The 27,577-nt window shown below is 52.2% G+C and overlaps 2 protein-coding genes across 12 annotated transcripts in view; one reads left to right on the plus strand and one right to left on the minus strand.

Moving 5' to 3' along the window:
* The window catches only part of Rapgef1 (Rap guanine nucleotide exchange factor 1), a 118,975-nt gene extending 102,893 nt beyond the window's left edge, over positions 1-16,082 (plus strand). For all 11 annotated transcript variants that reach the window (XM_021181566.1, XM_021181628.1, XM_021181609.2 and 8 more), the window contains 12 exons: positions 709-820; positions 2,145-2,220; positions 6,470-6,554; positions 8,565-8,657; positions 9,261-9,446; positions 9,885-9,969; positions 10,110-10,204; positions 11,441-11,519; positions 11,623-11,724; positions 12,210-12,307; positions 12,978-13,106; positions 13,644-16,082. In XM_021181566.1, the coding sequence (XP_021037225.1) occupies positions 709-820; positions 2,145-2,220; positions 6,470-6,554; positions 8,565-8,657; positions 9,261-9,446; positions 9,885-9,969; positions 10,110-10,204; positions 11,441-11,519; positions 11,623-11,724; positions 12,210-12,307; positions 12,978-13,106; positions 13,644-13,794 (1,291 nt within the window). In that variant the 3' untranslated portion in view covers positions 13,795-16,082. The remainder of the gene's footprint in view (positions 1-708; positions 821-2,144; positions 2,221-6,469; positions 6,555-8,564; positions 8,658-9,260; positions 9,447-9,884; positions 9,970-10,109; positions 10,205-11,440; positions 11,520-11,622; positions 11,725-12,209; positions 12,308-12,977; positions 13,107-13,643) is intronic.
* Positions 16,083-19,361: 3,279 nt separating this feature from the next.
* On the minus strand, positions 19,362-27,188 carry Prrt1b (proline rich transmembrane protein 1B). Its single transcript, XM_021156659.2, has 4 exons — positions 27,135-27,188; positions 22,789-23,234; positions 22,072-22,215; positions 19,362-20,946 (listed from the first exon to the last, which is right to left on the minus strand). Exons 1-4 carry the CDS (start codon positions 27,142-27,144, stop codon positions 20,797-20,799), a joined length of 750 nt encoding a protein of 249 aa, XP_021012318.1. The 5' UTR covers positions 27,145-27,188; the 3' UTR covers positions 19,362-20,796.
* Between the last annotated feature and the right edge of the window lie 389 nt (positions 27,189-27,577).

The raw sequence follows: 27,577 nt of genomic DNA on the forward strand, positions 1-27,577 counted from the left end.
AACATGTAGCCTCTCTTCTTCTCCCTCTTACTTCCCTTCCCTTCAAGTGCTGCACTTGTGTGTCTGTGTAGGGGCTGGGCAAGGAATAGCTGAAACCATTACAGAGCTCAGAGGACCATTTTCACTCAACAGCCTAGTCCTTTAGCCCCCAGGTCCAGAGACCTGAAGTGTCCCCAGGCAGAGTCAGGAGTCTAATTGTCACTTGGCCCTGCCTGCAACTCCAGCTCCATATTATAGTTGCCATTCAGGGCTTGTCATTGAGCAGCTCTTATACCCTGGTCTATACTTAGGCAGGTGTCTTAGTGACTTTTCCTGTTGCCATGTTAACAGTAATCCAGGGGGAAGGGTCTATTTTGGCTCACAGTTCAGTGTCACAGTCTGTGGTGATGGGAAGGTCACAGCAGCAGGAGCTTGATCACTGCATCCAGTCAAGAAGCAGAGAGCGGTGACTGCTGGGGCTCAGCTCACTCTTCTCTTTTTAGACAGTCTAGGACCCGGGCCCAGGGAATGGTGCTGCCCACAGTGAGCGGGTCTTTCCACCTCTCCTAGCCTATCAGACATGCACAGAGCCCTGACTCCTCTCAGTTCTCATTAAGTTGACAATTAAGATTAACCATCACCTGTGTTGCCTCAACCTAAAGGCCTCCAGGGACTAGGGAACCTGGGGCATGTCTGACACTTTCAACACCAACCATTTCTTCCTCCCAGGTCCCCAAAGTCACTGGATGGTCTGGAGTCAGCGCAGTCAGAAGAGGAAGTGGATGAACTGTCCCTCATTGACCACAATGAAATCATGGCCAGGCTGACACTCAAGCAAGAGGTGAGGACTCCCCAGACCTGGATCTTACAACCACCAACCAAGAGGGAAGGGGAAGTGGAAAATGGGTCTGTGGGTGTCCTGTGGGGAGAACTGAGGCAGGCAGCACCTCAGCTCTTGGGCTCTTAGGTAAAAGGGCTCCAGGAGAAATCTCACTGTCCCTTTCTTGCCAGAAGTGAACTTGGCCCTTGCAAAGCCTCTCTAAGCCTCGTGCAGGTACTGAGGGCAGTGCAAAGGAAACGCCCAGCAGTCCTCAGTGTAACCTGCACAGGAAGCCCTCGGCAGTGTGAGGCGTGGATGTGCTGTTGGCATCACAGCCCCTTCCCTTCCTGGTCTCTGCCTGTTAAGAAAACGGGGGCCTAGATGCTGAGCTGTGGCTTGTTTGAGGAGCCCTATTGATAAGAACAACACCAAGACATGTCATGAGAGAAGAGCCTTTTCTCTTCTCTGTGCAGTTCTGGGAACTTAGGGTTTGATGGGCCATCTTGGCCCTGAGTAGCTCTGCATCTGGGAACTGTTTTGATGGTTTTAACATACAGACATAGAAAGGGTACTGCCCTATCCACCCATGTTCCTGGGCCATCCTAGCAAGCCAGGAAGACGTTAGCACTTTAGGCCATCAGGCTACTGGTAGGGTTAGCAGAATCTAGGCAGAGCCTCTGTAGAAAGAAAAGCTAAATTCCTTCTGGAAAATCGGGTCATGAACGTAGCCAACCTTGTTCCACATAGAAAACCCAGAACACTCAGAATTCTGGAGTCCAGATGGAAATGACAATCCGTGGGATGGGCAGATAGGATATTGGCTCTGTCTCCCTCGGAGTCCCAGCCCCACCTACAGCTCTGTCACTAGACTAGAAAACAGCCTGTGGGTTATGTCCCCACAGATGAATCCTGCTTCTATTTTGGAAAAGGACTGAGCCCAAAGGTAGCTTACTACAGGTGTGGAGAGAGACATGCCTGGACATCATCCTCCTGTCTCCTAGGCTTAGGGGCTGCCTTTCTCCTCTGGAATCTCACCTTTCAATATGAACCAGGAGGTGGAGGTAGGGTGGAGGTTGAGACCCTAGTGCCCTGACCCCATGTGGCCTCTGGAAGGTGATGTACCCTGGTGCTCAGAGCATCTGAACAGCTTCCTCGATGCCCAGTTTTCTGTAAGAGTTCTGACCAGTCCCCATCTACACAATCCATGGGAGCAGGTGGGCTGCAGACACTGCCTGGTGTACACAGTGCTGCCTGCGACTGCTGAGCTGAGATCAGAAGGGTCTTGGGGACCCTGAAGCATGGTGACTTTATCACCTCAGCCTTGCCTTATGCTCTTTTACTCCAGGGTGATGATGGGCCAGATGTTCGTGGTGGTTCAGGAGACATCTTACTGGTCCATGCTACTGAGACAGACAGAAAAGGTATGAGAGCTCCCACTGTGCTAGATTTGTGTCCCACCAAAGGCATCACATGACTACATTGTACTGTCATCTCTCCTGGGTTGAACTTTGGATCTGATGGTACCAGGAAAGGGTAGGGAGAGGCCGGCTCCAGAGACCCTGATGCTGTCAAAGTTGCTCCTGGGCATGTCCTCTCTTGATGCAAGATGATGATGCATCCTGAGTGTGAGAACAGTCATTGGCACCTACTGTGTGCTCCAAGGGTTGCCCACTGGATAATGACATGTTCAACCGTGGCATTAAAGGTAAAGCAGCCACAGTAGTACATACCTAGGATCCTGGCACTCAGGAGGCTGACATAGGTGAATCTGGATTCAGACCCCAAAAAAGTCTTCTTAAAAAAAAATCTTTTACAGTAGTATATGGCCAGCCCCTTCTACCTTTCCTTATATTTAGGTCATTCTTTTCTTCAAAGTCTTTAGTTCACATAGTTAACTAACAAGTTCCTAGGAACAAAATTTGTTGTCCAAGACCTGCCCCAACCTTGCCATCCTCTCTGCATCCTGATCATCTGAGCAGGAGGAGAAGCAGAGGCTGTACCTAGACGTGTTAAGTAGGCTGTGCCGGCAGAAGAACCATCCATCCATGAAGTCCTGTAAGGGAGGAGATTGGGCTCCCGTGAGCTGCTCAGGCAAGGCCTGCTGCTGCTCCGCCTCAGGAGGCTACTGAGCCCACCTCATGCCACAGCCAGTTTCTTGTTAGTATTCCTTTTCTTTCTTGTCTGTTTTGAGACAGAGTATGTGTTCCATGAGCCTTCTTCCTACACATTTTTACAGGATTTAAAAGAAGCAGAGCATACTCACACGCGCCTTTAATCTCAAGAATTTATGAGGTTCCAGGGCTGTATGGAGAGACAATGTTGTAAAACAACAACAGAAAACAGAGCTAGGCGTATGGCTCAATGATAAAACACTTGCCTAGCCATGAATGAGGCTGTGGAATCAATCCCCAGCACTTGGGAGGCAGAGCCCTCCCTGTGAGTTCAAGGCCAGCCTGGTCTACAGAGGGAGTTCTAGGGCAGCCAAGGATACAGAGACACCCTGTCTTCAAAAAAACTAAAAGAAAAAGAAAAAGAAAAGAAATTCTGAAAAGTTGATTAAACTGTAGATAAAATCACTCCAGACTTAAAGCCCTAACCCAATCAGCTTTGTGTTTGTTTGTTTGTTTGTTTGTTTGTTTGTTTGTTTGTTTGTTTGAAATGACTAGGACCCAAGGGTCTATGAAACTCTGAATTAAGAGAATAGTACAAAAACGGTTTGCCTGGCAGAAACTGAAACAGGTTTACCTTCATCTGAGCCCTCAGCGATTCTTCACCCATTTCCTCCAGCCATGACAAGAAGGCAGTCTCAGACACTCAATTTGAAGCCTACCTTACCCTTGCAGCTACAGGGCCGACTTTCCTCTAGGGCCTTGGTTCCAGAGGTACAGACAGTCCCCAGGGCTTGTTCAGTGGCACTTCAGGACATCCTGGCAAAGTAGCCATTTTCACCTCATTTTTATCTAAAAGTGAAAGTCTAGGATGTGAGCTGGCTTCTGGCCTGGTCATGTAAGGCCTTGCCCTGCCAGCTGCAGCCAGGCCAAAGAGCTCTCTGACAGGGAGCCTAAAAGCCTTCTGGTCTACCCATTGGGTATGCTGAAGGGAGACTTTTGAACTGAAGTTTCAATAGGATTTGAGGTCCCTGCAGAACCAGAGTTGGCTTTACCTGGGAGTCTTACCTGAAACAGGCCGTGAGCCATATCAGAGTGGACATGGTGCCCATGGAAGATGGCAAAGTTCGTCAGGCAGGTGGCTTCCTGCACCAGTGGGATATGTGTGACTCAAAGGTCCTGGGAGGCTTCATGGCTCATGTCTGGGACTCAGCTGTGTCAGGCAGGGCCAAGCCAATTAGACAAGTAAACAAGAAGGGCACACTTGTCGTAATAGCCTTTCTCTCAGGTGGCTCTGTGAGAAGTGTCAGAGGGCCAGGTCAGGGATAATGTTAGGCCCAAGCTCAGATCCTGTCCCTTTCTTGGGACCTGTGTCCTAGACCTGTTACTTGGCCCCCAAGCTTCCATTCTTCTGAAGGCCACTGGGGACAAAGGGACCTGAACTAAAACAGCCCTGTGAATTTGACAGACAGCCCTGTAGCTTTTGGCTCAGGCTCCCACCCAAATGCCAGGCGATACCAGAGCCCACAGCTAGCTTATGCAAATTGCTCTAGTACCAGCAGGCCTGTGCTGTGTCTGGCATGGCACAGCACAGCCATCTTTGAGTCTGGTGTACTCTCCTCCTTCTCCCAACACACGCACGCACGTGCACGCGCACACACACACAGTAGTCAGGGCTACTTTCTCTGTAGCCCTGACTGTCCTGGAACTCACTCTGTAGACCAGGCTGGACTCAAACTCAGAGGTCTTCCTGGCTCTGCCTTCCAAGTGCTGGGATTAAAAGTGTGTTCCACTGCTACCTGGAATGTCTGGCCTACCCTTTGTCTCACACATAAATGTCTTTATCTTCCAGCCTGTGAAGTACGGCTGTAGTGCTCACCAGCACACTAGAACATACCCTTCAAGAGGCCACTGGCTCCTGCAGTGCTCCTCTGCGTTTGTACCCCTTGTATGCCCAACCTCTGCTCTTTCTAGAAAGTCCCAACGTAACAGGGAGTTGGTTAGAATTACAACTGTGAGGCTGAGCACAGCTCAGGGACCAGGCCCCCCACACCTCAAAGGTGAGAGCACACAGTGTGATGGCATGACGTGCCACACAGAGCCTTGAGCCCCCTCTGTTTCGGGAAAGATCATCAGCAAGTTCCCAAGTTACACCCAGCTACTCTTGGCTCCAGCAGTCTCTCTAGCCAGTTCTTATCTCATGGAGACTTTCTGAGTCAGAGCTCCAAAATCTCTCTACCCAGCTCACTACCATGCCAGCCCCTCGCTTCAAAACTCCCATGGCCTTTGTGGTGCACATCTGGCAAACCCACACTCTGCCACCATACCTTTCTCCCTTTCTCTCTTGAATCCAGTCAAACCACTGGATAAAGGAAAACACCACATAAACTTAGCTCAGAAACAATGGTAACTCAATCACTGGGCACAATAACTAGAATCCTAATCTTGTAAGCCATATTAAATCTAAATCCTCTGGTGGCAAATCCTGGTGGATCCACCATGTAAACCAGGAGACACTAGGAGCTACATCTTGCCCTCTCTCTATCCAGTCCAAAAGGACCCCCCACACACACCCTTTCCTCTCTTCCCCTATCTAACCCAGAAGTCCCTCCTACTCACTCAGTGATTGGCTCATTTATTCATTAGGGGATGGTTTACAAGAAGTCACCTGAGTTCCTGACTTACTCCTTGTTCGAAACCCCTCCCAGGGGAGCAGAATTAACATCAAAATACAAACAGCATCAGGCCCATCCACAACACCCCTCCCACCCAGCACCTGGGGAGGTGTGAGAAAGGGCAAGGGGGCTGCTCTGCACCTCCATGTGGTGACCTCCTTTCTAGGTCCAGTGTGGTGCAGTACAGCCCTTCCTGAGTTAGCCCACCTTGTCTCTCATGACATCCTATGCTTAATATCTAAAGCATTCGGGATATAAGTCACAACCGTTAACAGGGCTCCAGAGAGGCAGGACTCATTAACTGGCATACTCTTTCCCTTTGGAAGAAAGAGGTGGGTGCTACCAGCCTGAGGCCTCCAGCTATGGGGGTTCTGTGTGTCACCACTGCCCTTGTCCTGTGTGGGCAGCAAACCACTGCTAAGCTTTGCAGTACACCACCACTTCAGCCTTCCCTTGGGGCTTAGAATGAAATTTCCCAAAAATATTTAATGACTGGACCCTGTTATCTAAAAATACTGCCTCTGGTTTAACTGCAAGAGCCTGTTGGCAAGTTTGGACTACTATCTCTGCCCAAAGCAGTGAGGAGCCATTGGGCCTTAGGGCAGCATCTGTGCTAATCTGTGGGTGGTGCAGTCCGGAGCCAGTGTGCCCAGTCCTTGGCCTCTTACCAGCACAGGGGTCACTAAAGAAATGAAGTTTGTTTCCTACACTGGGCCTCAGGCCCTCCCACAGCTAGGTTCTCCATCAGGAGTAGCCAGTACCCATAAGATGAAAGACCTAGGACCTACCTGGCTTTTAGAGAGGACTCAGCATGGTGCCCATGCTGCGAGCCACACCCACACCCACACCCTGAACCCTACCACCATGACTGCTTTGCACCCCTGCAGACCTGGTGCTGTACTGTGAAGCCTTCCTGACCACCTACAGGACCTTCATCAGCCCGGAGGAGCTCATCAAGAAGCTGCAGTACCGATATCCTTCCCCGCCTGTGTGACCCTCTTCTTTCCTTTATACTGTTTTTGAAGCTGTCACTGAGGACACTGAGGCTGAGCATGTTGAAGTAATTGACTTGCATAGTACCAGCAGCTCTCGGGCCTCGGGCCTCAGCCCTTCCTGGGTTTGCTGCACCCAGCCTGTGGGCCCTAAAGACCCAGGATAGCACTTTTACTTCTGCAGTTCCCACCCCATATCCCACCCAGCCATATCCTAACACTGACTCACAGAATGACTGAGGAAAATGTGAAATGACACGGAGGGCCTGGAACAACTCTGTTGCACTGTCAAGGATGGATGGGACCACTGAGTAATTCTGGAAAGACCAAGAAAAACTGAGAGAAGGAAGGAGGTGGGTGGCCCTGCCAGGGGGCTTCCTGCAGATTCTCACACTGAGCCCTGAGTGTCCATCTGGTGGGGACCAGTGGGCTTAAGAGTGGAATAGTCTTAGCCTGGCAATGGTGGCACACGCCTTTAATCCCAGCACTCGGGAGGCAGAGGCAGGCGGATTTCTGAGTTCGAGGATAGCCTGGTCTACAAAGTGAGTTCCAGGACAGCCAGGGCTATACAGAGAAACCCTGTCTCCAAAAAAAAAAAAAAGAGTAGAACAGTCTTAAGAGACGAAAACTCAGCCAGGCAATGTGGCACACATTTGATTCCAGCACTTGGGAGGCAGAGTTTGGTGGATCTCTTGAGTTCAAGGCCAGCCTTGTCTAGAGTGAGTTCCAGGACAGTCAGGGATACACAGAGAAACCCTGTCATGCAAAACCAAGAGGAGGGAGGGAGGGAGAGAGAAAGAGAGAAAAGAAAAAGGGAGGAAAAAACTAAGAAAATGCAAGGCAGACCCAGCCCCCACTGCTGCCCTGGTCAGATAATAGACAGCACCTCCACCACAGGTGAGCTTTGCCCCACTTCAGGATTCACCCTTGGGGACTGTCACTCCCTGGGTTAGTGGACAAGACTCTGTGGTCTTAGAAGAATCCACTTTTGCTGCCTGTTCCTCTTTCTCTGTCCTTGGCCTACCTGGAAACCAGCTACTAGGCTACCTCCCAGCCACATAGCCTGTGACTGCCATCTGCTGGGCAGCTGCTCTCACTGGGCAGCTCTCCACATTCCTGTGTGCCCTAACCCTAAGGGCACACCTCCTCCACAGCTCCTCCGCTCAGTCTGACCCTGACTAACCCTGGTCTGTCAGCACAGTTGTGGTCACTCCCTGTTTGTGGACTCTGAGCACCTGCTAGGGCCGGGCCTAACTGAAAGATTGTCAGTTACATCCGGCAGGAACATGTCAAACCTAACATGCATTTACATGTGGGATCCCACTTGACTGTGGGACCATTTTTATTTCTGTTATATAATGGCACCCTTGAAATGGAGACGGGGCAACTGACCTGCATGCTCCCACTTCCACTTCTGCTGCCAGGTCAGTTTCTCAGCCCTTGCCCATTAGCCTCAGCCAGCAAGCTCATGGAGGCATTTCCTCCTCGAGTCCTGGGGCAGGCTTTGCTGGGGCCCAGGCAGACCATCCATTTGGTGTAGCTCCGCTTGAGTGCCAAGACCCAGGTCAGGGATCAAGGAGAATGAGGCAGATGTGGAGATCTGGTGGAGACAAAACAGCAAACAGCAGGAAGCTGTAATCTCCAAAGTAGACCCCAGCTTCAGCTGTCAGGAGTCAGCTGTGAGTGCTGCCATGGGCTAGAGGAATACCCACCATTGTGGCCATATGGCTGGAGAAATGATCTGCAGATGAAAGCCCATAGAATATAGAAGAAAGCCTTTTGGGCCAGTTCACTCTCTGGACCCACAGAGACCTGCTCCCTCTACCTGAGTCCACACACCATGACCCTCAGTATAACAGCACTCAGGTCCAACACGCACACAGACCTGATGGTGCCAGAGTTGGTCCTGCAGACCAGAAGGCAGCATTCAGGAACAGCTTCTGAAGCCAGTAACCCAGATCCTGCCTGTGAACCTTAACCCACACTTCACGTACGAGAAGTTCTCTCCCTTTGCTGACACGTTCAAGAAGCGAGTGAGCAAGAACACATTCTTTGTGCTGGTGCGAGTGGTGGATGAGCTCTGGTGAGTGCCTTGCCCCGGGTCCCAGGAGTGGCTGCAGATGGTCAAGCCTGTGTGCATTGCAGCAGGCTGCTAGCAAGCCAGAGGGCTGCAGACGACTGCTCACTGATTCCATTGCTTCATCCCAGCTCTGGGAGTATCAGACCCTACAGATCAAGGTGGGGTGGGGGTTAGGTCTGGAGTTCCTGTAGAGTGAGTCCCTGTCCTCTCTGGGACTCTTATTACTGTAAGACACACTCATAGCAGCATAGGGGCCAAGTGGAAGAGGCTGCACCTCCAAAACTTCTTCCATTTCCATACTTAAATTAAGCCTGTTGTGTGTGAACCACCTCTGAATCCTTGCCCTCCAGTGGCATCTTGCTCTTGTATGGTGGCTGTATAATGTTAAGGTAAGGAATGGAGGAGCTCAGTGGAGATGACAGTCTTCTACAGACACCTGCCTGACATCTCATCACTGTGTGTTAGGCAGAGAGAGAGCAGCAAGTGTGTTGAGTGAGTTGGCAGGGACCTGTTGCAGAAAGGCCACCCCCAGCACTGTGGAGGCTGTGAGTGGCGTCCTCAACTGGGGCCCTGGCCTGCCTTTTACCAAGTGCCCTTGGCCCTTAGCCTGGTGGAGCTGACAGAGGAGATCCTGAAGCTGCTGATGGAGCTGGTCTTCCGCCTAGTGTGCAGCGGAGAGCTCAGCCTGGCCAGAGTCCTCCGGAAGAACATTCTGGACAAGGTGGACCAGAAGAAGCTGCTCAGGTGTGCCCATTCCGACCAGCCTCTGGCAGCCAGGGGTGTTGCAGCCAGGTGAGGAGCCAGCATCTCAGCCAGCCCCACACTGGAGGTCAGAGCTAAGCCCAGAGCTGCCTTTCCCACAGCCCTGTGATTAGGTGCCTCAGGGAAAGACCCTGAGTACCCATTGCTGAGCCTCTCCCCATGGTCCATGTGGAGCAAGGAATCCCGTTTTGGCAGAAAAACAGATGGAGCTGCATAAACAGGAGCTAACTGCACTGGGCTTTGGTCGGCTCTGGACTCCACACGCTGATGTTACCTCTTGTACCATCCCAGCTCCCTATAAGCCTGGGAAGCCTCTCTCCTGCTCTTTGCCAAGCTGGTGGAGTGGTGGGAGGTGGGAGGAGCAGAAGAAGGAGGCCAGTTACCCAGAGTGCAGCCCTGTGGCCCAGAAGGGCCCATTGGAGCTAAAGCCTGCAGCCTTGTCCCAACCATGCTTATGCTGTGTTCCAGGCCAGGAACCTTGCATGATTTCCACAGCCATGAGATAGCCGAGCAGCTGACACTGCTGGATGCCGAGCTTTTCTACAAGATAGAGGTATGACTGAGTGGCCCTGCAAGGGAGGCAGCTAACACTCTGCCTGGAAGCTGCTGCTGCTGACTGTCCCTATGGAGAGCCCCACACCCAGACCCTGGAGCACCAGAGACTGCAGTGCTGTATGTTCTGTTTCTACACAGATTCCTGAAGTTTTGCTTTGGGCCAAAGAGCAGAATGAGGAGAAGAGTCCCAATCTGACCCAGTTCACAGAGCACTTCAACAACATGTCCTACTGGTGAGATGGGGCCGCAGCACTTGCTCGGTGGTGTGCGTGGGACAGTTGAGACTTCCTTGGCAGAGAGGTCAAGTGGTCAGTCCTTGGATATTTCCAGAGTCTGTGGGCACTAGCCTTGAACTGTGAGCAGCAGAGAGAAGGAGGCAGACAGAGCTGGCTGAGGTGGCACCATGGGCTCTGCAGTGCAGGAAAAAGTGCCAGGATTGATTAGTAATGTCTGCCTTGGCTGGAGGAGGAGGTGCCCTTCCATCGTTGTTGCTCATTGCCTCTGCAGTTCCTATAAGACATTAGCTCACCTGATTGCTTGATAGAGACCAACTGCTTAGCAAAGGAGTGGATTGTTAAGGCTTTGATTTGTACCTGAATTCTTTTTTTGGTGAGGAGAGGGGGCTGTCTCTACATAGCCCTAGCTGTCCTTGAACTCAGAGATGGCCTGCCTCTGTCCCACAAATGCTAGGATTAAAGGTGTGCACTACCACCTAGCTTGTGTCTGAATTCTTAAAGCAGAATGGAGGTCAGCAGTATGTCTATCACCTGGTCACTTTGCCATTTCAAGATTAGACCAGGTACCTCCACCTCCTACTGCATTGACCCTGCCCCACATGCCTGCCATGGCCTAGGGAAAGGTCTCATTGCTTCTCTGTGTTCTTGGTGGGAAGCACCCGCCCCTCAGCACTAACCACCACTCTACCCTGAGTGTTCTGGCTTCTAGGGCCAGTAGGCAAGACTTACCTTTTGGAGCCATGGTCTCTGACGTGTCCCTGACACAGGTGCTCTTTACGGGATAGGAGAGGTGATTAGAGTATCGCACCTCACCCCAAGTAACACTGCAGTGGCCCTTGTAAACCACAGAAGACTGAAGCCACCCTGAGGTCAACAGAAGAACGTGAGGCTTGCCTAGGCTTCAGCCTCCATTACTGCTAAGGTCCTGAGTCACCATCTCCCATTGACTGGCAGAGCGGTCTCCTGCTCCTCTGTCAGCTGGTTTCTGAGCCAGCAGCAAGGCCTCATAATGCAAAAGATGCTTCAGTCCCAAGCCTCCTCTGCAGAAGAACTGTCTAGACCCCTAGAATATAGTACACACCCTGAGATCAGGAACCAGGGTCATGCTTGGGCTTTGGGCTCCTGGTGGGTAATAATTTGTGACAACTGGCACGGGGGTCACACATATTTCGTCTGCCAGAGCCGGTGGAGGACGGTGAGCTCAGCTGTTGCTTACCTGGTCCTTTCCTGCAGGGTGCGGTCCATCATCATGCTGCAGGAGAAGGCCCAGGACCGAGAGAGGCTGCTCCTCAAGTTCATCAAGATCATGAAGGTAACTGGCTCCGTGCCCAGAGCTCTCCTGCTCTACCTGGGGAGGCTATAGCCCCACCCTGTGCCGTCCCTACCCCAGCCCTCACCACCGCCTCTCCGCACAGCACCTGCGCAAGCTCAACAACTTCAACTCCTACTTGGCCATCCTCTCAGCACTAGACTCGGCCCCCATCCGCAGACTGGAGTGGCAGCGGCAGACCTCAGAGGTAGGTGGTGAGAAGTCTGGGCAGGCAGAATGGACCTGAGCAAGACCAGGCAAGGATCCCCATCTGGCTCCTCACCTCTGTGTGACCAAGACCTCTGCCTCTCCCACTTCAGATTCCAGTGCCTGGAGAAGTTGGCAGGTCCAAGGGCTTTCATGGTTGGTTGTGGGGTTGTTACCTATCCCTGTGCCTGGGTCTCAGCTTCACCTGGAGAGTCCATTCTTTAGCCATTCATCCAAAGTGGCTTCTCTGGGCTTGGCACTGCATTGGGCCTGCTAGGTGGGTTTCATCTAGCACAGTGAGGGCTAGATGAAAGGACAGATGAGCTCCTGAGAAGGGCCTCTCTGAGGACATGTGCTCATACCACCCACAGAATTGTACACAAGCCTGAGACCCTGCCACAGAGGTTAGCTGACACTATTAGCAGGCGTCCACAGGGCTTTCGTTGGTATCAGGACATATCACACAAACTCACCCCTCTCCTGCAGGGCCTGGCTGAATACTGCACATTGATTGACAGCTCATCCTCCTTCCGAGCCTACCGGGCTGCTCTCTCAGAGGTGGAGCCCCCATGTATCCCGTACCTGTGAGTCGTCTCCCCCCCTCATCCTTTCAGTCACCACGCCTGACAGTGCAGACAGCTCGGGTCCCTCTGTCAGTTTTACTGGGATTTATTGTTTTCATCTTTTAATATATAGTTTAAGAGCGTGTGTGTGTGTGTGTGTGTGTGTGTGTGTGTGTGTACCGTGTATGTACAGTAGCTCACAGATGTCACAAGAGAGAATGGGATTTCCTAGAACTGGGGTTAGCAGTAGTTATGAGTGGCCATGTGGGTGTTAGGAATCCAACCCAAGTGTTCTGCAAAGGCAGTAAGCACACTCAGCCACTGAGCCAACCCCAGCCCCAGCTTTGACATTAGTCTATTTGATTGCCCAGTTAACAGTTTGGCATTAGCAACCACATCCCTGTCTGACCCTGCAGCCAGGTCAGCCTCACAGTCTTCCATAGCCAGGATTTACAAGCACTCCAGGCTTGTCAGGACTGAGCTCATTCTTAAGGGATCCACAGGGACTCTGACCCAGGAAAGTTTCATATGGGTTTGAAGAATGCCTAAATGTGTGCCCTGGCTTGCTCTGGGGTTCAGCAGATACTTGTCATGGACCACAGTTGCCATCAGGTCCTGGTGGCAAAGCCAGCACATAGCTACCTTCTACTCTGTCCCCAATACATGATGCCTTCTGCTTTTGTCCCCTCAGAGGTCTGATTCTTCAAGACCTGACCTTCGTTCACCTGGGAAACCCAGATTATATTGACGGGAAAGTAAACTTCTCCAAGCGGTGGCAACAGTTCAACATCTTGGACAGCATGCGGTGCTTCCAGCAGGCGTGAGTGCTGCCTGGTTCCCGCCTGACTCCACTCCAGGGAGGGGCGCAGCCCAGAGAGTCGGGAGGCTGCACCTGTGGGATGGAGTTGAGTCCCTGCTCCCTAGGGTTTTACCAGGACAACATGGGGAAGTGCACATAAAGGGCTCCATTCCTGGTCTGCTCCCCAGCCTAGCCCCTGGCCAGCTTGTCTTCCAGTTACAAGTCAGGAAGCAGGCACTCCCCAGGCCACAGGGAGGCTGTCAGTCTAGCCTCTCTGGCTCAAGGGAAGAAGGGGCAGGCTTCGATATCACCCCACTCAGGATGGTCCGCTCAGGGAACCACTGAGAAGCCAGGCTTCCCATGAGGCACTGCTGGAGCAGTGCTGGCTGGAGGCCAGAGCGCAGAGAGGGCCGTCCACACTCTGTTCTGGTTCTGAGTGCTTTGGGTTAGGTAGCAGTGACCCTACTAGGCAGATGGCTGTGAGGACCCACCCTGTGAGAGGTTCTGGCCTGGCTATTCAGCTAGTCCTGGACTCTCTGACTGCCCCTCTCCCACCAGGCACTATGAAATCCGGAGAAACGACGACATCATAAATTTCTTCAATGACTTCAGTGACCACCTGGCCGAGGAAGCCCTGTGGGAACTCTCTCTGAAGATCAAGCCTAGGAACATAACAAGGCGAAAAACAGACCGCGAAGAGAAGACCTAGGAGCAGGCTGGCTGTGAGAACACTCAAGCAGCCAGGAGAGGACCTGGACCATCCCAGCCTCAGCCTGTCCATGCCTGGCTGTGTGGCAGCACCTGAGTCTCCTGGCCGGTTTCCTGCCTCCTTCCCTATGGCTAAAGTCCCAGGGTTCACAATGAGCTGGCTGGCAGGCCTCAGGGCTGGCTTGTATACTGGTGGCCCCTGGTCTGGTTTTGTTTTCTGTTTTCTGTCAGTGCTCCCTCCTGTTCCCTCCTCTCCCCTGCAGCTGGAGAGCAGCAGACACCTGAGCAGCAGACCAGGGGAATGGCAGGCTTCACTGCCCCCAGGCTGCCCTGGCCTCCTTAAGTGGCAGATAAGTAGGGGCCCCAGGACCCTTGGGTAGACTGCCCTCCGGGACCCTGGAGCCAGGGGAGCTATGGCTGGGAGACAGAAGAAGGTAGAAAGGGACCACACAGGCATCTTGTGCTGCCCACTTCCTGCTTTTTAAACATGGAGGGAGAGGCATGTCAACCTGGCCCGGAAAGTATGGTGGGTGGTAGGCAAGAGCCACAGAGCTGACACTTCTCACAGCAGTGACCCCAGCTCTGTCCTGCCATGCACGGCCACTAACCAAGGCACCTGCTGGGCTGACAGCAGCAGCACCAGTAGCACCTGTTGCCCACCACTGGTCCAGCCCCAGCCCCAGCCCACATCACTGGTAGGGTACTCTGGGGATCAGGAAGAGGAGGCAGAAGGGACAGTTCATGCTGAGCTGGGGCCAAGGCTGTGCTTCAGAGAGTAAGTGAGGATCTTTAGTGACCTAGGGAGAGGCAAGCAGCCCCTCCGTGCTTGCTGTGTGCCTTAAATGCCATCTCCTGTTCCTTCCAGGCCTGTGGGCTTCCCTCCTATTTGACCCCCCACCCCACCCCACCCCCCCGCAGCCAGCAGGTTCCTAGTCCCCTTTTGCTCTCTGGGAGTGTCTGTTCCCAAGAAGTCTAAGCAGGCCTAGGACGTGAGGGCCTCCAGAGGTCTCCTGATTCCAGACAGGTGGCAGAGCCACCCCCTGCTGCTGAGGTTGACAATCTGTTCAGGGCTCAGGGCTAGGATCTCTCTGGCCATGGCTCCGTGGCCACCACTGTGGGCTAAATGGCAGGGTACAGGTCAGAATCCAGAGGTGCTGCTGGCCCTGCACCATACCTCCAGTTAGCTTTGCATGAACAAGCTCCCTTTTCTTCTGGTCATGGGGCTTGGTCAAACGAATACCAGGATCTCTGTGCTTCCTCAACCAGTCCGCAGAGCAGATAAATAGCAGCAGCAGCTGCTGGCCGGGTACTCGTCTGAAACAGCTGTCACTCTGAACCCTCCTGGGTTTCAGGGGGGTTATTTTTAGCAGCTTTTATCAAATAAGAACTGTGGGCCCCTCTTCTGTTTATTTGTGCTGTAAATAGAGAGGGGACATCTGTAAACAGCCCCTTGGTCGGCTCCCTCAGGCGGCAGCCGGAATTGTTTAAGGAGTGTGTGTGGAGTCCGGCTTGTGAGCAGTCGTGTGGGTCTTTGGTTTGTTCCTCTTTTACAGGTCCTTTCATTTCAGTCTTTGCCCCTGCTTCTTGTCTTTCACCAGCTCTAAGTGCTGCTGTGTGCAAGTGGGGAACACTGCACACGAGGTCCTTCCTCCCAGCGCTGTAGAGGCCCCTGCAGCCTTCCTGTGTAGCACAGGCCTACCTGAGGCCTAGCCTACTGGTGCTGCAGCCAACAGAGCGGGCCTATGGTCTATGTCTACTGGTTCCCAAACATGAGCTGGGCAGAAAGGAGGGCTTACCTTCTAGACCCAGAATCACCAGGCCCTCCTATGATCCTGGGAGCCTTAGGCAGACTAAGTCAAGAGCCAGGGCAGCTCTGGAGTTTCCGTGTGGGGATATCGAGGTGCGATGTGTGGGTTTAATTTATTAGCCAGCAGGCTTCCCCAGTCACCTGCCTCTGGCTGCAACTGAGCCCAGTGTTCAGGCAGCCTGGCTTCCACATGTCTGTTTCTTAGTGGTGGGGTCTGGGAGAGCTGTGAAGATTCGTCTTTGTATACATACTAAGCAACATGGACAGTTGGGTTCCCAGCAGAGGCCAGCCATTACCTGTGGGTAGAGCAAGCAAACAGTGCATCTGGCTGGCCCTTAAGCCAAGACACCTGTTCCATGCCTCCCAGTGTGGCACTGTAATATAAACCCCCACTAACCTGTCTGACAGTGCATCTTCCTACAGACAGAACAAGCGCGCAACTTTTATATGAAAGAAAAATAAACAGACAAAAGCCCGTCTGATGCCATGTCTGTGTCCAGGCCTTCTGTATCGGCATCAGGCCAGCCCCTGCTGTTTGTGACCTAGGTGGAGGGGAGGGGTACGGTGGGGCCTGAGGGCTCTGGTAGGCATTGGGAACCCATGTGCAGGAGAGAGCTGACTCCTGCAAGTGGTATGCTGATGGCCACACAGAGACTCACACAGGAAGGGTAGAAATAAATGCACAAGCACCATGCACACCCAGGAGCCGTGCCACCCCACCCTGCGAGAGTGGCTTTAAAACTCTGCCTTCACTGTGCTTCTGAGGGTTGCTCATTCCTCTGTCTTTCCGAATACAAGTGCTGAGGAAGACCAAGTGATTTTCAGACCCATGGAATGTCCTCAGACCCTGGGAATGAAGTACCACACCCAGGAGGTCACAGCCAGCACCTGACTCTACAGAGCTGGAGTCAGAAGGCTGGAGAGACGGCTCAGCGGTTAAGAACACTGGCTGCTCTTGCAGAAGACCTGGGTTCAATTCTCAGCACCTACAATTTCTAACTCCAGTTACAAATCTGATGCCCTCTTCTGCTGGGGACATATACCTTCCTTGTCTCAAAAAAATAAAATAATGTATTAAAGTCAATATAGTTACCATAGCAATAGAATTCATTTTACAACTTATGAGTTGATACACGAAAACCACTTCAAAAACCTGACATCTGTGTTATTTTTTGGAGTGCTTAAGACACTAGGCCTACAGCACTTGATTAATTTTTTTTTCCAGAAGTGAAGGATTGAAAGGCAGTTCAGCATCCACACTTCCATCATTCTGGGATCAAAAGGCAATGTGTGCAGTTCTAGCCAGTGCAACAAAACACGAAAAACACATTAAACACTAAAAAGGAAAACAGCAAAGTATAGGGATTTACAGCATCATGCGACCAGGAACTTCAGCAGATGTGTCAAACTACAAGGGCTTAAAATGGAGAGAAAACAGGGCTTTAGTTCTAATAGCATCGAAGAAACACGGAAGCTGATGAGTCTGCTAGATTCCACACAGGAAACCATCAAGCACTCAGATGTTGTAAAAGACCCAGATGGAAGGGCTGAGCATGTAGCTCAGTGGTAAGGTGCTTACCCAGCATGTGTGTGGACCTAGGTTCATTCCCCAGTGCTACAGCACGTGCAAACAATCACATTCATAAAATGTCTCATTTTATGACCTAGTATTATAAAGATGTCAGATGTACACTGAGCCTCAGCTACACACTGAGACTCCCAGAATAGTCATCTGATCTCAGCTAATCACTGGTGTAAGGCAGTTACTGTTAAAATTGCAGTTGTGTGTGTGCGCCCATGCACATGTTATCTGTGGGTGCATGCACATAGGTCTGTGTGTGTGCATGTGGAGGCCAGATGCTAACATCAGATGTCATCTTCAGTTCTCCACTTTTGGCTTATTTAAGATTTATTTTTTGCCCATGCTTCTAATCTCAGCACTTGGGAAGCTGAGGCAGGCAGATCTCTGAGTCTAAGTCAACCCTGGTCTACCTAATGAGTTTGAGGACAGCTGGAGCTATGCTCAGAAACCCTGTCTCAAAAAAACTAAACAAACAAAAAGATAGATCTATAGATACCTGTATCTTTATAGATATTTTTGTGTGTGGGCATTGTACTTGCCTGTATTTCTGTGTACATGTATTGCAGGTGTCCTTAACCACTAGGCCATCTCTATAGCCAGACAGATCTTTTTATTTACATTTCAAATGTCCCTCTTCCCAGTTTCCCTTCCGCGAACCCCCTATCCCAACCCTCATTCCCCCTGCCTCTATGAGGGTGCTCCCCTACCCACCCACTCCTGCCTCACTGCCCTAGCATCCCCCTACTCTGGAGCATTGATCCTCCACAGGACCAAGGGCCTCCTCCCATTGATGCCAAGTAAGGCAGTCCTCTACTACATATGCAGCTGGAGCCATGGGTCCCTCCATGTGTACTCTTTGGTTGGTGGTTTAGTCCCTGGGAGCTCTGGAGAGTCTGGTTAGTTGATATTGTTGTTGTTCTTCCTATGGGTTACAATCCCCTTCAGATCCTTCAGTCCTTTCTCTGACTCTTCCATTGGGGTACCTGAGCTCAGTCCAATGGCTGGCTTAGAGCATCCACATCTGTATTGGTCAGGCTCTGGCAGAGCCTCTCAGGGGACAGCAATACCGGGGTCCTGTCAGCAAGCACTTCTTGGCATCAGCAATAGTGTCTGGGTTTAGTGTCTGCAAATAGGATGGTCCCTAGGTGGGGCAGTCTCTGCTCCACTCTTTGTCCCTGCCTTCCTGTAAGACTGGTCATGTCAGAACTCCTGAGGGTCAAGCTGTCTCTGGGTGTGATTAGGGTGTGGAAGGATGTAGTACAGGGTCTGCTCTGGGGCACAAATGCAAACATTAATCTTTTCTAACATGTCTCAAAGATTGCCTGAGTTCCCCTCACGGAACCCTGCAGCAGTGCTTAGAGCACGTCCCATTGGACCATGCAAGCCTGTTCTGCTCGATGAGCAGTAGTTTTCATTTTCAACTGAAAAGTGGTTACAGATAATTTTTGTACATGTATTTTTGCATCCAGTTACTTTAATAAGTTGCCCTCTGATTTTTGTATTTATTCATTCATTTGTTTGTGTTTGTTTGATGGTATCCTAGCTGCAGAATCATCTCTTCTGGTTTTCTTTTCCTTTAACACGTTTTTATTTATTTTGCATGTGTATATATGGATGGACAGGCATGCACATGCCTTGGTGTCCCTGTGGTGCTCAGGAGACACCTCTGAGGAGTTGGTTCTCTCCTTCCACCATGCAGGTTCTGGAGGGTCATCAGACTTGGTGGCAAATGCCTTTACCCGATGAACCATCACCCTTTTATCTGATGAATATCCGTACACAGTGCAGAGCCGGTCCCCACTTTAGCTGGTGGCTATTCTTTGCATACAGCACTGCCTTCCATCTCTGCTTCCCACACTCTAGACCCTATGTCTTGTTTTCATATCAGCTGCAACTTCACAACAGCATCAAGTGGCAGCCACTGCAGCTTTCATGGTGAGATCCTGGTGCTGGTACTCTTGGCAGTGTTGGTGATCACCAGCCAAGGTGTCCTGAAGCCCAGAGGCGGCAAGAAGCCCATTAATCATGCAGAGCTTCAGGCTGCCATTGCCAGCCCCACAGCAGTTCAATGCATTTCCCCAAGTGACTCACACACCTCCAAAGGGGTGACTTGTTTGTTTGCTTGCTTGTGACAGGGTTTCTCTGAGTAGCACTGGCTGTCCTAGAACTAGCCCTTTAGACCTGGCTGGGCTCGAACTCACAGAGGTCTGCTTGCCTCTGCCTCCCTGAGTGCTGGGATTAAAGGTGTATACCATGACTGCCCTGCTCACAGTGATTTATTTAGAAGATGTGTGAGAACAGTGTAGTTGCCTGATGGGTGCTATGAGGTACTTTTGAGGCATCTACCAGGCCCCCAAATCTTTTCCTCCTCTTTATGGCTGTCACGCTTTTTAAAGGTCAAGTCCCAGAGCAGCCCTGTGTCCTGCTGACTTTCTTATTCCATCTCTGTCCCTAAACGAGACTCTAGAGATATCTCTAGGGCCCCAGGGACTGTGGCTGCAGGCAGCAGGACCTGAAGGCAAGGCCAGTCTGCATGGGAGCTGGCTGCTTTATAATCCTCCCAGGTGTCCTTCTCACAGATGGGACCCCTGTGACAGCAGTCTGTCTCACAGCCAGATGGACTTGACCCCAGCACATATGAGAACAGCTGTGATTTGTTCTCTTAGGTGTCTCATACTGTCTGGGGTGGCCTGGCCTGAGAGCACTCCCCAGTCACAACAGTCTTTTCTAACTGGGGACCCAGCTAATCTTCTTGTTTGTTTTTGAGACAGTCTCATATAGACCAGACTTGCCTTCAGCTTCAGTGTAGCCAAGGGTGACCTTGAACTTCTGTTCCTTCGGCTCAAGGTTTGGGAATACAGGTATGCACTGCCACACCCCATCTGCGTGATGCTGGGAATGGGGCACAGGCCACTGAGCAGGCACTCAGGCAGCACAACTGCAACTTCTTGGCTCACCTGTTTGCAGCCCTGACTATAAGGACAGAATGAGCAGGGAGCTAGGGAGAGACAGAAGCCAAAAGTCTCAGACAGGTGTCCAATAGAACAGTAAAGAGAAGAGAGAGATGTTTGTAAAAAAAAAAAAAAAAAGTGGATCTTGGGAAATGAGGCATCCTATGTATGTACCAAAGGCCAAGTGCTCAGGCATTAGACTGCTCGGAGGAGGGCAGGCGAGAGACCTGGGACTCAACTGCACACAGATGGAAGACGGAAGGTAGTGGCAGGCAGCTCTACCACTTTTTGTTGACCGACATAGTGGTCCTGGCCTCTCCCAACATGGGCAAGGGTGTAAGACCAAGCAGGAATTCCCAGGGAGAGTGCACACTGACTGTAGCCAGATCCTGAGCTGGACTGGAGGTAGCCATGTCCTTCCACAGACTCTGAAGACAGTGAGGGCTTCAGTTTTCTGAGTTCTCCAAGAGTAACGGTGAAGGCTGACATCCCAGGAAGACTTCCAGGCCGCGTGGGCCCGTGTCCCTCAGGATCCTACCCAAGGCCTCATGGACAGGGCTTCTGAACCCACCTCCCCTTTGCCCTGTGTGAGCAACAGCTGTCTACTTCAATGGGGACCAGGGTCCACAGAAAGGGCACAGCCTAGCCTGCAAGTCCTGGGCTTCAGGGAAGGTAGAGAGCCACCACCACATAGATGACCCAGCTGGTAGACACGAAGACCCCGAAGAGCAGGCTGAAGAGTACAAGTGAGCGGGCCTTCCTTGAGGCTTCCTCTGCCTGGGCCAGGTCACCCCGGCCCAGGGCTGCTCGAGTCTGTAATGAGACAGGCCAAGGTGGGATGTGCCAAAAATGATCCCCCTCTACCGACCCCCAAGCCCCACCAGCACACTTAAAAGGTTAGGCCCAGGCCACAGGCCAGAAACTGACATTCTGAGAATGTTGGGAACCAAAGCTTGTAGAGGCACAGGAGTCATGGAAGAGGTGCCTCACGCATGAGCAATGTGCCCAAGCTTGGCTCACACCACCCAGCAGCAGCCCTCAGATCTCATTGCCCCCTCCCACCCCCCTGTGCTGGGGCTGAAAGCCCAGCAGTCTTAAATGACCTCCCTGGGCCACAGCTGATGGTAAAGCCACAAGCCACTGTCCTACCTCTGAACTGCTTGCTCCCCTCAGGTCTGACTAGTGATGACCTGGGCCTGAGACCTCCTGCTACTTCCCAGCAAGGCCAGGCTGTTACTTGTAAGCATATACATGCACACACACACACACACACACACACACACACACACACAAGCTTGCTTTCTGTCAAAATGTTAAGTCACCTTTATCAGTGAGTCCAGTGCCGGGCATATGATCAGTAAGGAGGGAATGGGGAGAAGAATGGGGAGCTAGTGAGGTAGAGGTGGAGGGAGCTATGCAAATGAGTGAATGAACAAGGAGAGGGCAGGTGAGTAGAGACCAGAAGGTGGGTAAGCAAAGAGGCAGATGAATTAATAGATGATGGGTGGGTGAAGGGTGGGTAGGTGAATGATGGAGTGATGTGTCTTAGTGGGTGGGAGGGTGGAGAGATGGATTAACAGATGCATGATAGCAAGATAAGAGTAATGGGCAGGCAGATGGTTGCCAGACAGCAGGGCAGCTGAGGCAGCCAGAATTATATGCAGACTAAAGGATGCTGAAATACAACACCTTGGGCCTCATCCATCACTTATACATTTTTTTGTTTTAGAAATTGCCATAACAGATCCCGGGTAGTGAGGTCACAGGTAAAAGGGGGGGAGGGGCAGGGGGACAGAGGAGAAAGGCCAGGCTCCATCCAACAAGGCTCATTCCTGGGTCCTGCTCGGTTGCCAGCTGCTGGCTCCTGAGTGGGACCCCTACAAGTCCCCACAGGGTCAGAGGTTGTGTCTTATGAGTGTGTCCCTCCAGGTCACCTACCTCATGGGAGTAGACAATGGCAATCATCCCCGTGAGCAGGCAACAGAACAGGGTCACCAGCACCGACTCCATCATGAAGTCCTTGGGCAGAGGCCTGTGCTCCACTTGCATGGGAGCAGGCCCGCCAGCCACGGGGCTGCCATACTGTGGGGTAGAACCAGGGAAAGCCACGCTGACCCACTTCCCCTCTGCACACCCACCCATGCTGAAGGAATCCTCTCATCGCTGCCCTGCACACAATGTAGCCCAGAACTGGCTACCAGATGTCTTATCTGCCAGGGATTGTGGAGGCTCAGAGTCTCCACTGGCAACCTATGGCTTCCTGCTTTCATTTCATCAATAGGGTGGATTTGGCTGAACTGAAACTCTGAAGATTCGCCAGCCTGAGAGGCTTCTGCTAGCGTTAAAGGCTTGAGTCACCTAGTTCTAGCACTTAAGAGTCAGAGGCAACAGGATCAGGTGTTCTCAACTACATAGTGAGTTCCGGGCCAGCCTGAGCTACATAAGACCTTGTCTTTAATTTTTTAAGTTATTATTATTTTCGACCAGGCTACTGCCTCATGTCCACCCCCTTGGGGCCTTCCCCACTGGTGTCACAGAACACTTCTCAGAACACTGGCCACCCCGCAGCCTGTGTCATGCCCAGTATCCTTCCTTCCTGGTCCTTGAGAACCCTGTACCTTATCTCCTCCTCCTGTTATGGAGCCTTGTGCTCACCGTGGGGAACGGGAAAGAGGCTCCACCAGGGGGTGGGAAGAGCGGGCCGGTGGGTGGCGGGTAGAGGGCGGCGGGCCCCGGCGCCGGCTGGAACAGCACAGGCACCTGCGGGAAGGGCGGGTAGAGCAGCGCCACTGCCTTGGGGTCCGGCGGCGCGTAGGGTGGAGGCTCGCCCACGAAGCCTATGGGCGGCACAGGACCGCCAGTGGCCTTAGGCCCGGGCCCCGCCTCGCCGGACACAGACGCGGGTTCTGGGTCCCCCAGGGCCGGCTCGCTGCCTTCTGCGGCCTCGGTCCGATCCTCCTCTCGCCCCGCGTCTTCTTCTTCCAGCAGCTGCGGGCGGCGTGGGAGCTGCGGGAGTGATGGCTGCGCGGTGCTGCGCTGGTCCTCGGAGGCTTGGGGGTCCTCCCGGCCTGCGGAGCTGTCGCCCCCCTTGGCGTCGGAACCTAGGGAGAAAGGCAGCGCTGGGAGTCAGGGTCGGAGAGATGGATTCGTTGGTGCTGTGCCTTCTGCGTAACCATGAAAACCTGAGTTCAATCCCAGAACCTGCATAAATATCATGGCAGAAGTTTGCCATCCCAGGAGTGGAGACAGGTGGGTCCCCGGGATTCACTGGCCAGCTACCTTAACCTAATGAGAGACTCAAAAAACACTGTAGGCAGCTCCAGAAGAGTAAGTTCTAAGGCTGACCTATGGCCTCCCCTCTCGGGAAGAAAATTAAGGACAAAAAAAAAAAAAGTTCACAATGGAAAAATTTATGCTGTGGACTTTAACTACACTTTTAAAAAAATTATGCATTTTATGTGCATGAGTTTATCATGCACATCAAATACATGCAGTGCCTATGGGGGCCAGAAGAGGGCAACAGATTTTGTGATGGTTGTGAGCTGCCATGTGCATGTTGAGAATTGAACCCAGGTCCTCTGCAAGAGCAGCCAGTGCACTTAACCCTTGAGCCATCTCTCCAGCCCTGGCCACCCTTTTTTTTTTTTTTTAAAGATTTATTTATTTTTATTATATGTAAGTACACTGTAGCTGTCTTCAGACACTCCAGAAGAGGGAGTCAGATCTCATTACAGATGGTTGTGAGCCACCATGTGGTTGCTGGGATTTGAACTTCAGACCTTCAGAAGAGCAGTCGGCCATCTCACCAGCCCTCCTGGCCACCCTTTTTAAAAAGCTTGCCTCTCCAGCTGATTATACAAAAGTCACCTGAGCCACTGAAAGTGAGAACAGGGGGTAGATTCCTCACCCCAGCTCCCTCCCAGTCCTGAGCCCCAGACTCGGCCACAGGAGAGATGTGGGGCAGAACTGGGATAGTCCAGTCTGTCCTGCTGAGCCCAGGATAAAGGAAAGGTCTTGCAGGAAGAGGGGAGATTCTGAATTCCATGAGCACTGCATGTGAGCTGGGCCATCACCTGATTCCTTTGCCCTTGACTGTCTCTGGTCCTGGAGGAGCCTATGTCCTGAACAATCAGGGATGCTTTGAAGCTCTAGAATCAACACCCCACCCACCCACCCCACCCAGTACTGGATGCAGCCCTGAGCACCAGGCTCAGGGAGCAGACCCACACAAACACAGGAGGCTGAGAAAGGAGCCAACCATGGGAAGCCATATAGAGGTAAACCAGCTGCGATTGAGAGCCAGAACCGAGCAGGCTGAATAAGGATGGAACATCACCCCAGCCAAGGAATTACAACAGGGTTGAGAAACAACATTAACAGCCTGGCATCCAAGGCACAACCCTGAATAATCTGCAATGTGAAGAATTAGGACTGTGAGAGCATTCTTAAAGAGAAAAGAGCAAAAAACCCTGCAATCCCAGCACTGGGGAAACTGAGGCAGAAGGATTGCTGTAAGTTCAAGACCAGTCCAGGCTACAGCTTGAGACCTTATCTCAAAAGCAAGAAGAAAGGCCAGCTGGAGGGCTTGGCACAGTAAAGGTGCATGCTGCTGGGTCTGCTGACCTGAGTTCAATCCCCAGGACCCACACAGTAGAAGGAGAGAAAAGACCCTGCAAGTTGTCATCTGACCTCCACTGTGCACCACGGCATTCCAGTGTTTGCACAAGAACACCTGGATACACACACACACCGAGAGGAGGAGGAGGAGAAAGACCAACAAAAATAAAGCCAGGTGGTGACAGCGGTGGTGCATGCCTTTAATCCCAGTACTAGGAGGCAGAAGCAGGCAGATCTCTGTGAATTCAAGGTCAGCCTGATCTACAGAGCAAGCTCAGGACAGCCAGGCAGCGATGCATAGAGAAACTCTTATCTCAAAAAACAAAAACAAAACAAACAAAACTAACACCTGCCAGCTCTGATACTCAGACACCGGAATTGTAAGAAAAGCATCCACTATAACTACGTTCCACAAGATAAAAAGAAGCACACTTTAAATAAATTCAGCAGATAAAAGGAAAATAACCAAGTCACAGTTTAAAACTAAAATTTAAAATATCTGAATCTATTTCTTGATTTATTGAGACAAGTGTTTACTATGTAGCTGTAACTCACTAGGTAAAAGGGTGTGTGTGTGTGTGTGTCCTGTGATGAGGGCCTGAGGAGTGTCTGATATTTAAAACGAGATCACAACACATTTTAACTATGTTTCCTTTGATGTGTTTGAACAATAACTCAGAGTTAAAACACTAAAGAGAACTGTTAAAGGCTGGGATATAGTTTAGTGGTAAGAGCTTGCCTGGCATTCGTGGGATCCTGGGTTCAATCCTCAATATAGAAGAGGGTGGGGGGAGGGGAGGGATGGAAGAGGGAGAAGGGAAGGTTTTTAAAAATCACATCCACAGTCCAGCAGTGGTGGCGCACACCTTTAGTCCCAGCACTTGGGAGGCAGAGGCAGGTGGATTTCTGAGTTCGAGGCCAGCCTGGTGTACAGAGTGAGTTCCAGGACATCCAGGGTTACAGGGCTACACAGAAAAACCCTGTCTCAAAAANCTAAAAAAAAAAAAAAAAAAAATCNCCTCCACAGGGCTGCCAGGCCTCAGAATGACTGTGCGAAAGAGTATTTGTTAAACACACATGAGGTTCAGATCCACAGCTGTGAACCAGACACCTCAGTGCTGTGGAGGATGGAGACAGGAGGATGGTTTCACATTTTTTGAGCCCTGGGCTGAGTGAGAAACCCCTCACAAGGGAATAAGGTAGAAAATGCTAAACACGCCTGGAGTTCCCCTCTGGCCTTCTCTGCCACATTTACATATACAGAGAAAGACACACACACACACACACACACACACACACACATCACTGGCTCATTGGAGCGCCTCTCCTCTCTTGTGGAGAAATCCTTCCACCACCACTGCCTATAGATACAGGCAGACCACTGTATAGATAACAGCAATCGCAGTGTTAGGGGTTGAGCAAGTGCCCAGTCCTGGACTCAGGGCTTACTCCTTACTTAGTTAGACCAAAGAACCAGGGTCGACAACTTAGAGCCACCAGGGAAGGAGCCCGTCCTTCCAGAATGCTGTCACATTAATGCCAAGCCCCTGCCCCAGTTATCATAACAAAAACCGCAGTTTCCCTGGATCCTGCCTGCGCAAATACCGAACCTGATGGCACCGAGATAGGGGCCTGCGAGTAAATAAATACTCTGGCTACGCTGGGCTTCTCGAGTTCTCAACACCCGAGCCTGAGGCGATACGCCAGCTGAGACAGGGCGGGGGAGGGGGCTGCTCCAAGGCCTGGGGTGTTCTAGAAGGGGATGAGACAGAGGGGAATTCTACTACTAGTCACCCCAGCATCTTCTGCGGCGGGTGCAGGGAGTGTGAGGGGCACCCAGGGCTACTCTGCACTCTGCACAGGTCCTGGCCCCCTGAGCCTGGGAGTCTCTAGAGACAACGTTTTTTGCCTCACCCCCACCGGCGGGGACGCTGGTCGGATGTGTGGCTTTAATGGGGCCCTACCATGGAGCATCCGCGCCAACCCACCCAGCCCACAGTCTCTGATCCAGGCTGAGACGTCTCTTCCAACCTCTGCCTCCTTGTTGGGTCGCCCTGCTTGGGGGACCTCAGCCTGGTCGGGAAGGGGTTGGCAGTGGGGATGGTTAGCAAAGCCAACAGACACTGGACGCAGCAAGGAGATTCCGGAAGGGAAATGCAGAGCCACCTGCTGCTGCCAGGACACCTGCTGTCCACCTGGGGCCCCGTCCTTCCCCAGCTGTCCCGCAGCGATGCAAGAAAGGGCGGGAGCTTCTGAGTTATCCCCTGCAGCCTCTTGGTGCCCCCCGGACTGTGGGTGCGAGTGTCCCCCGGCCCCAGTATTACCTAGCTCTTGTCCGCACCCTCAGTCTCTGCTCTGTGTTCCCTGTACCCCGCGCCCCTCACCTGCCTCCATGGCCGGATCAACGTGGGTGCGCACAGGCTGTGCTGCTCAGGACCTGGAGCCTGGGTCCGCCCCAAGCCGGTGGACGGCACCGGCTCGGGTTTCCTGGTGCCCGCCGGGCGGCAGGTTAATAATTGGCCGCCTTGTTTGTCCACGGCTGAGTCAACACCTCGTTCCCTCGCGCCCTGGCGCTCGCACCCACCCTAAGTCCTCTTGGCTTGGAATAGTTAGAGCTGCAGCAGACCCTCGCCAAAGACAGGGTCCCCTCTGTGGAGCCTTGATCGATCCCTTTGCGGATTCGCCCGGCCTGGGTGTTGAGGAGGGGAGCCATCAAGAGAATGGAATAGGCAGGAAGCACAGGCAATTCCCACGGGGATGGGTAGAGCCAGGAGAGAGACCACAGGGAGGGGTGGCCTACCTGGGAAGAGAAACAGAATGTACCTGT

The sequence above is a fragment of the Mus caroli genome, chromosome 2, assembly GCF_900094665.2.
Source record: "Mus caroli chromosome 2, CAROLI_EIJ_v1.1, whole genome shotgun sequence".
Classification (NCBI taxonomy): domain Eukaryota; kingdom Metazoa; phylum Chordata; class Mammalia; order Rodentia; family Muridae; genus Mus; species Mus caroli.

Coding starts and splice junctions, on each gene's coding strand:
- Prrt1b (XM_021156659.2), bottom strand. Junction 22,216..22,788: donor CCTCTTTCCCGTTCCCCACG/GTGAGCACAAGG, acceptor TCTACCCCACAG/TATGGCAGCCCCGTGGCTGG. Junction 20,947..22,071: donor CCATTGTCTACTCCCATGAG/GTAGGTGACCTG, acceptor GTCTCATTACAG/ACTCGAGCAGCCCTGGGCCG.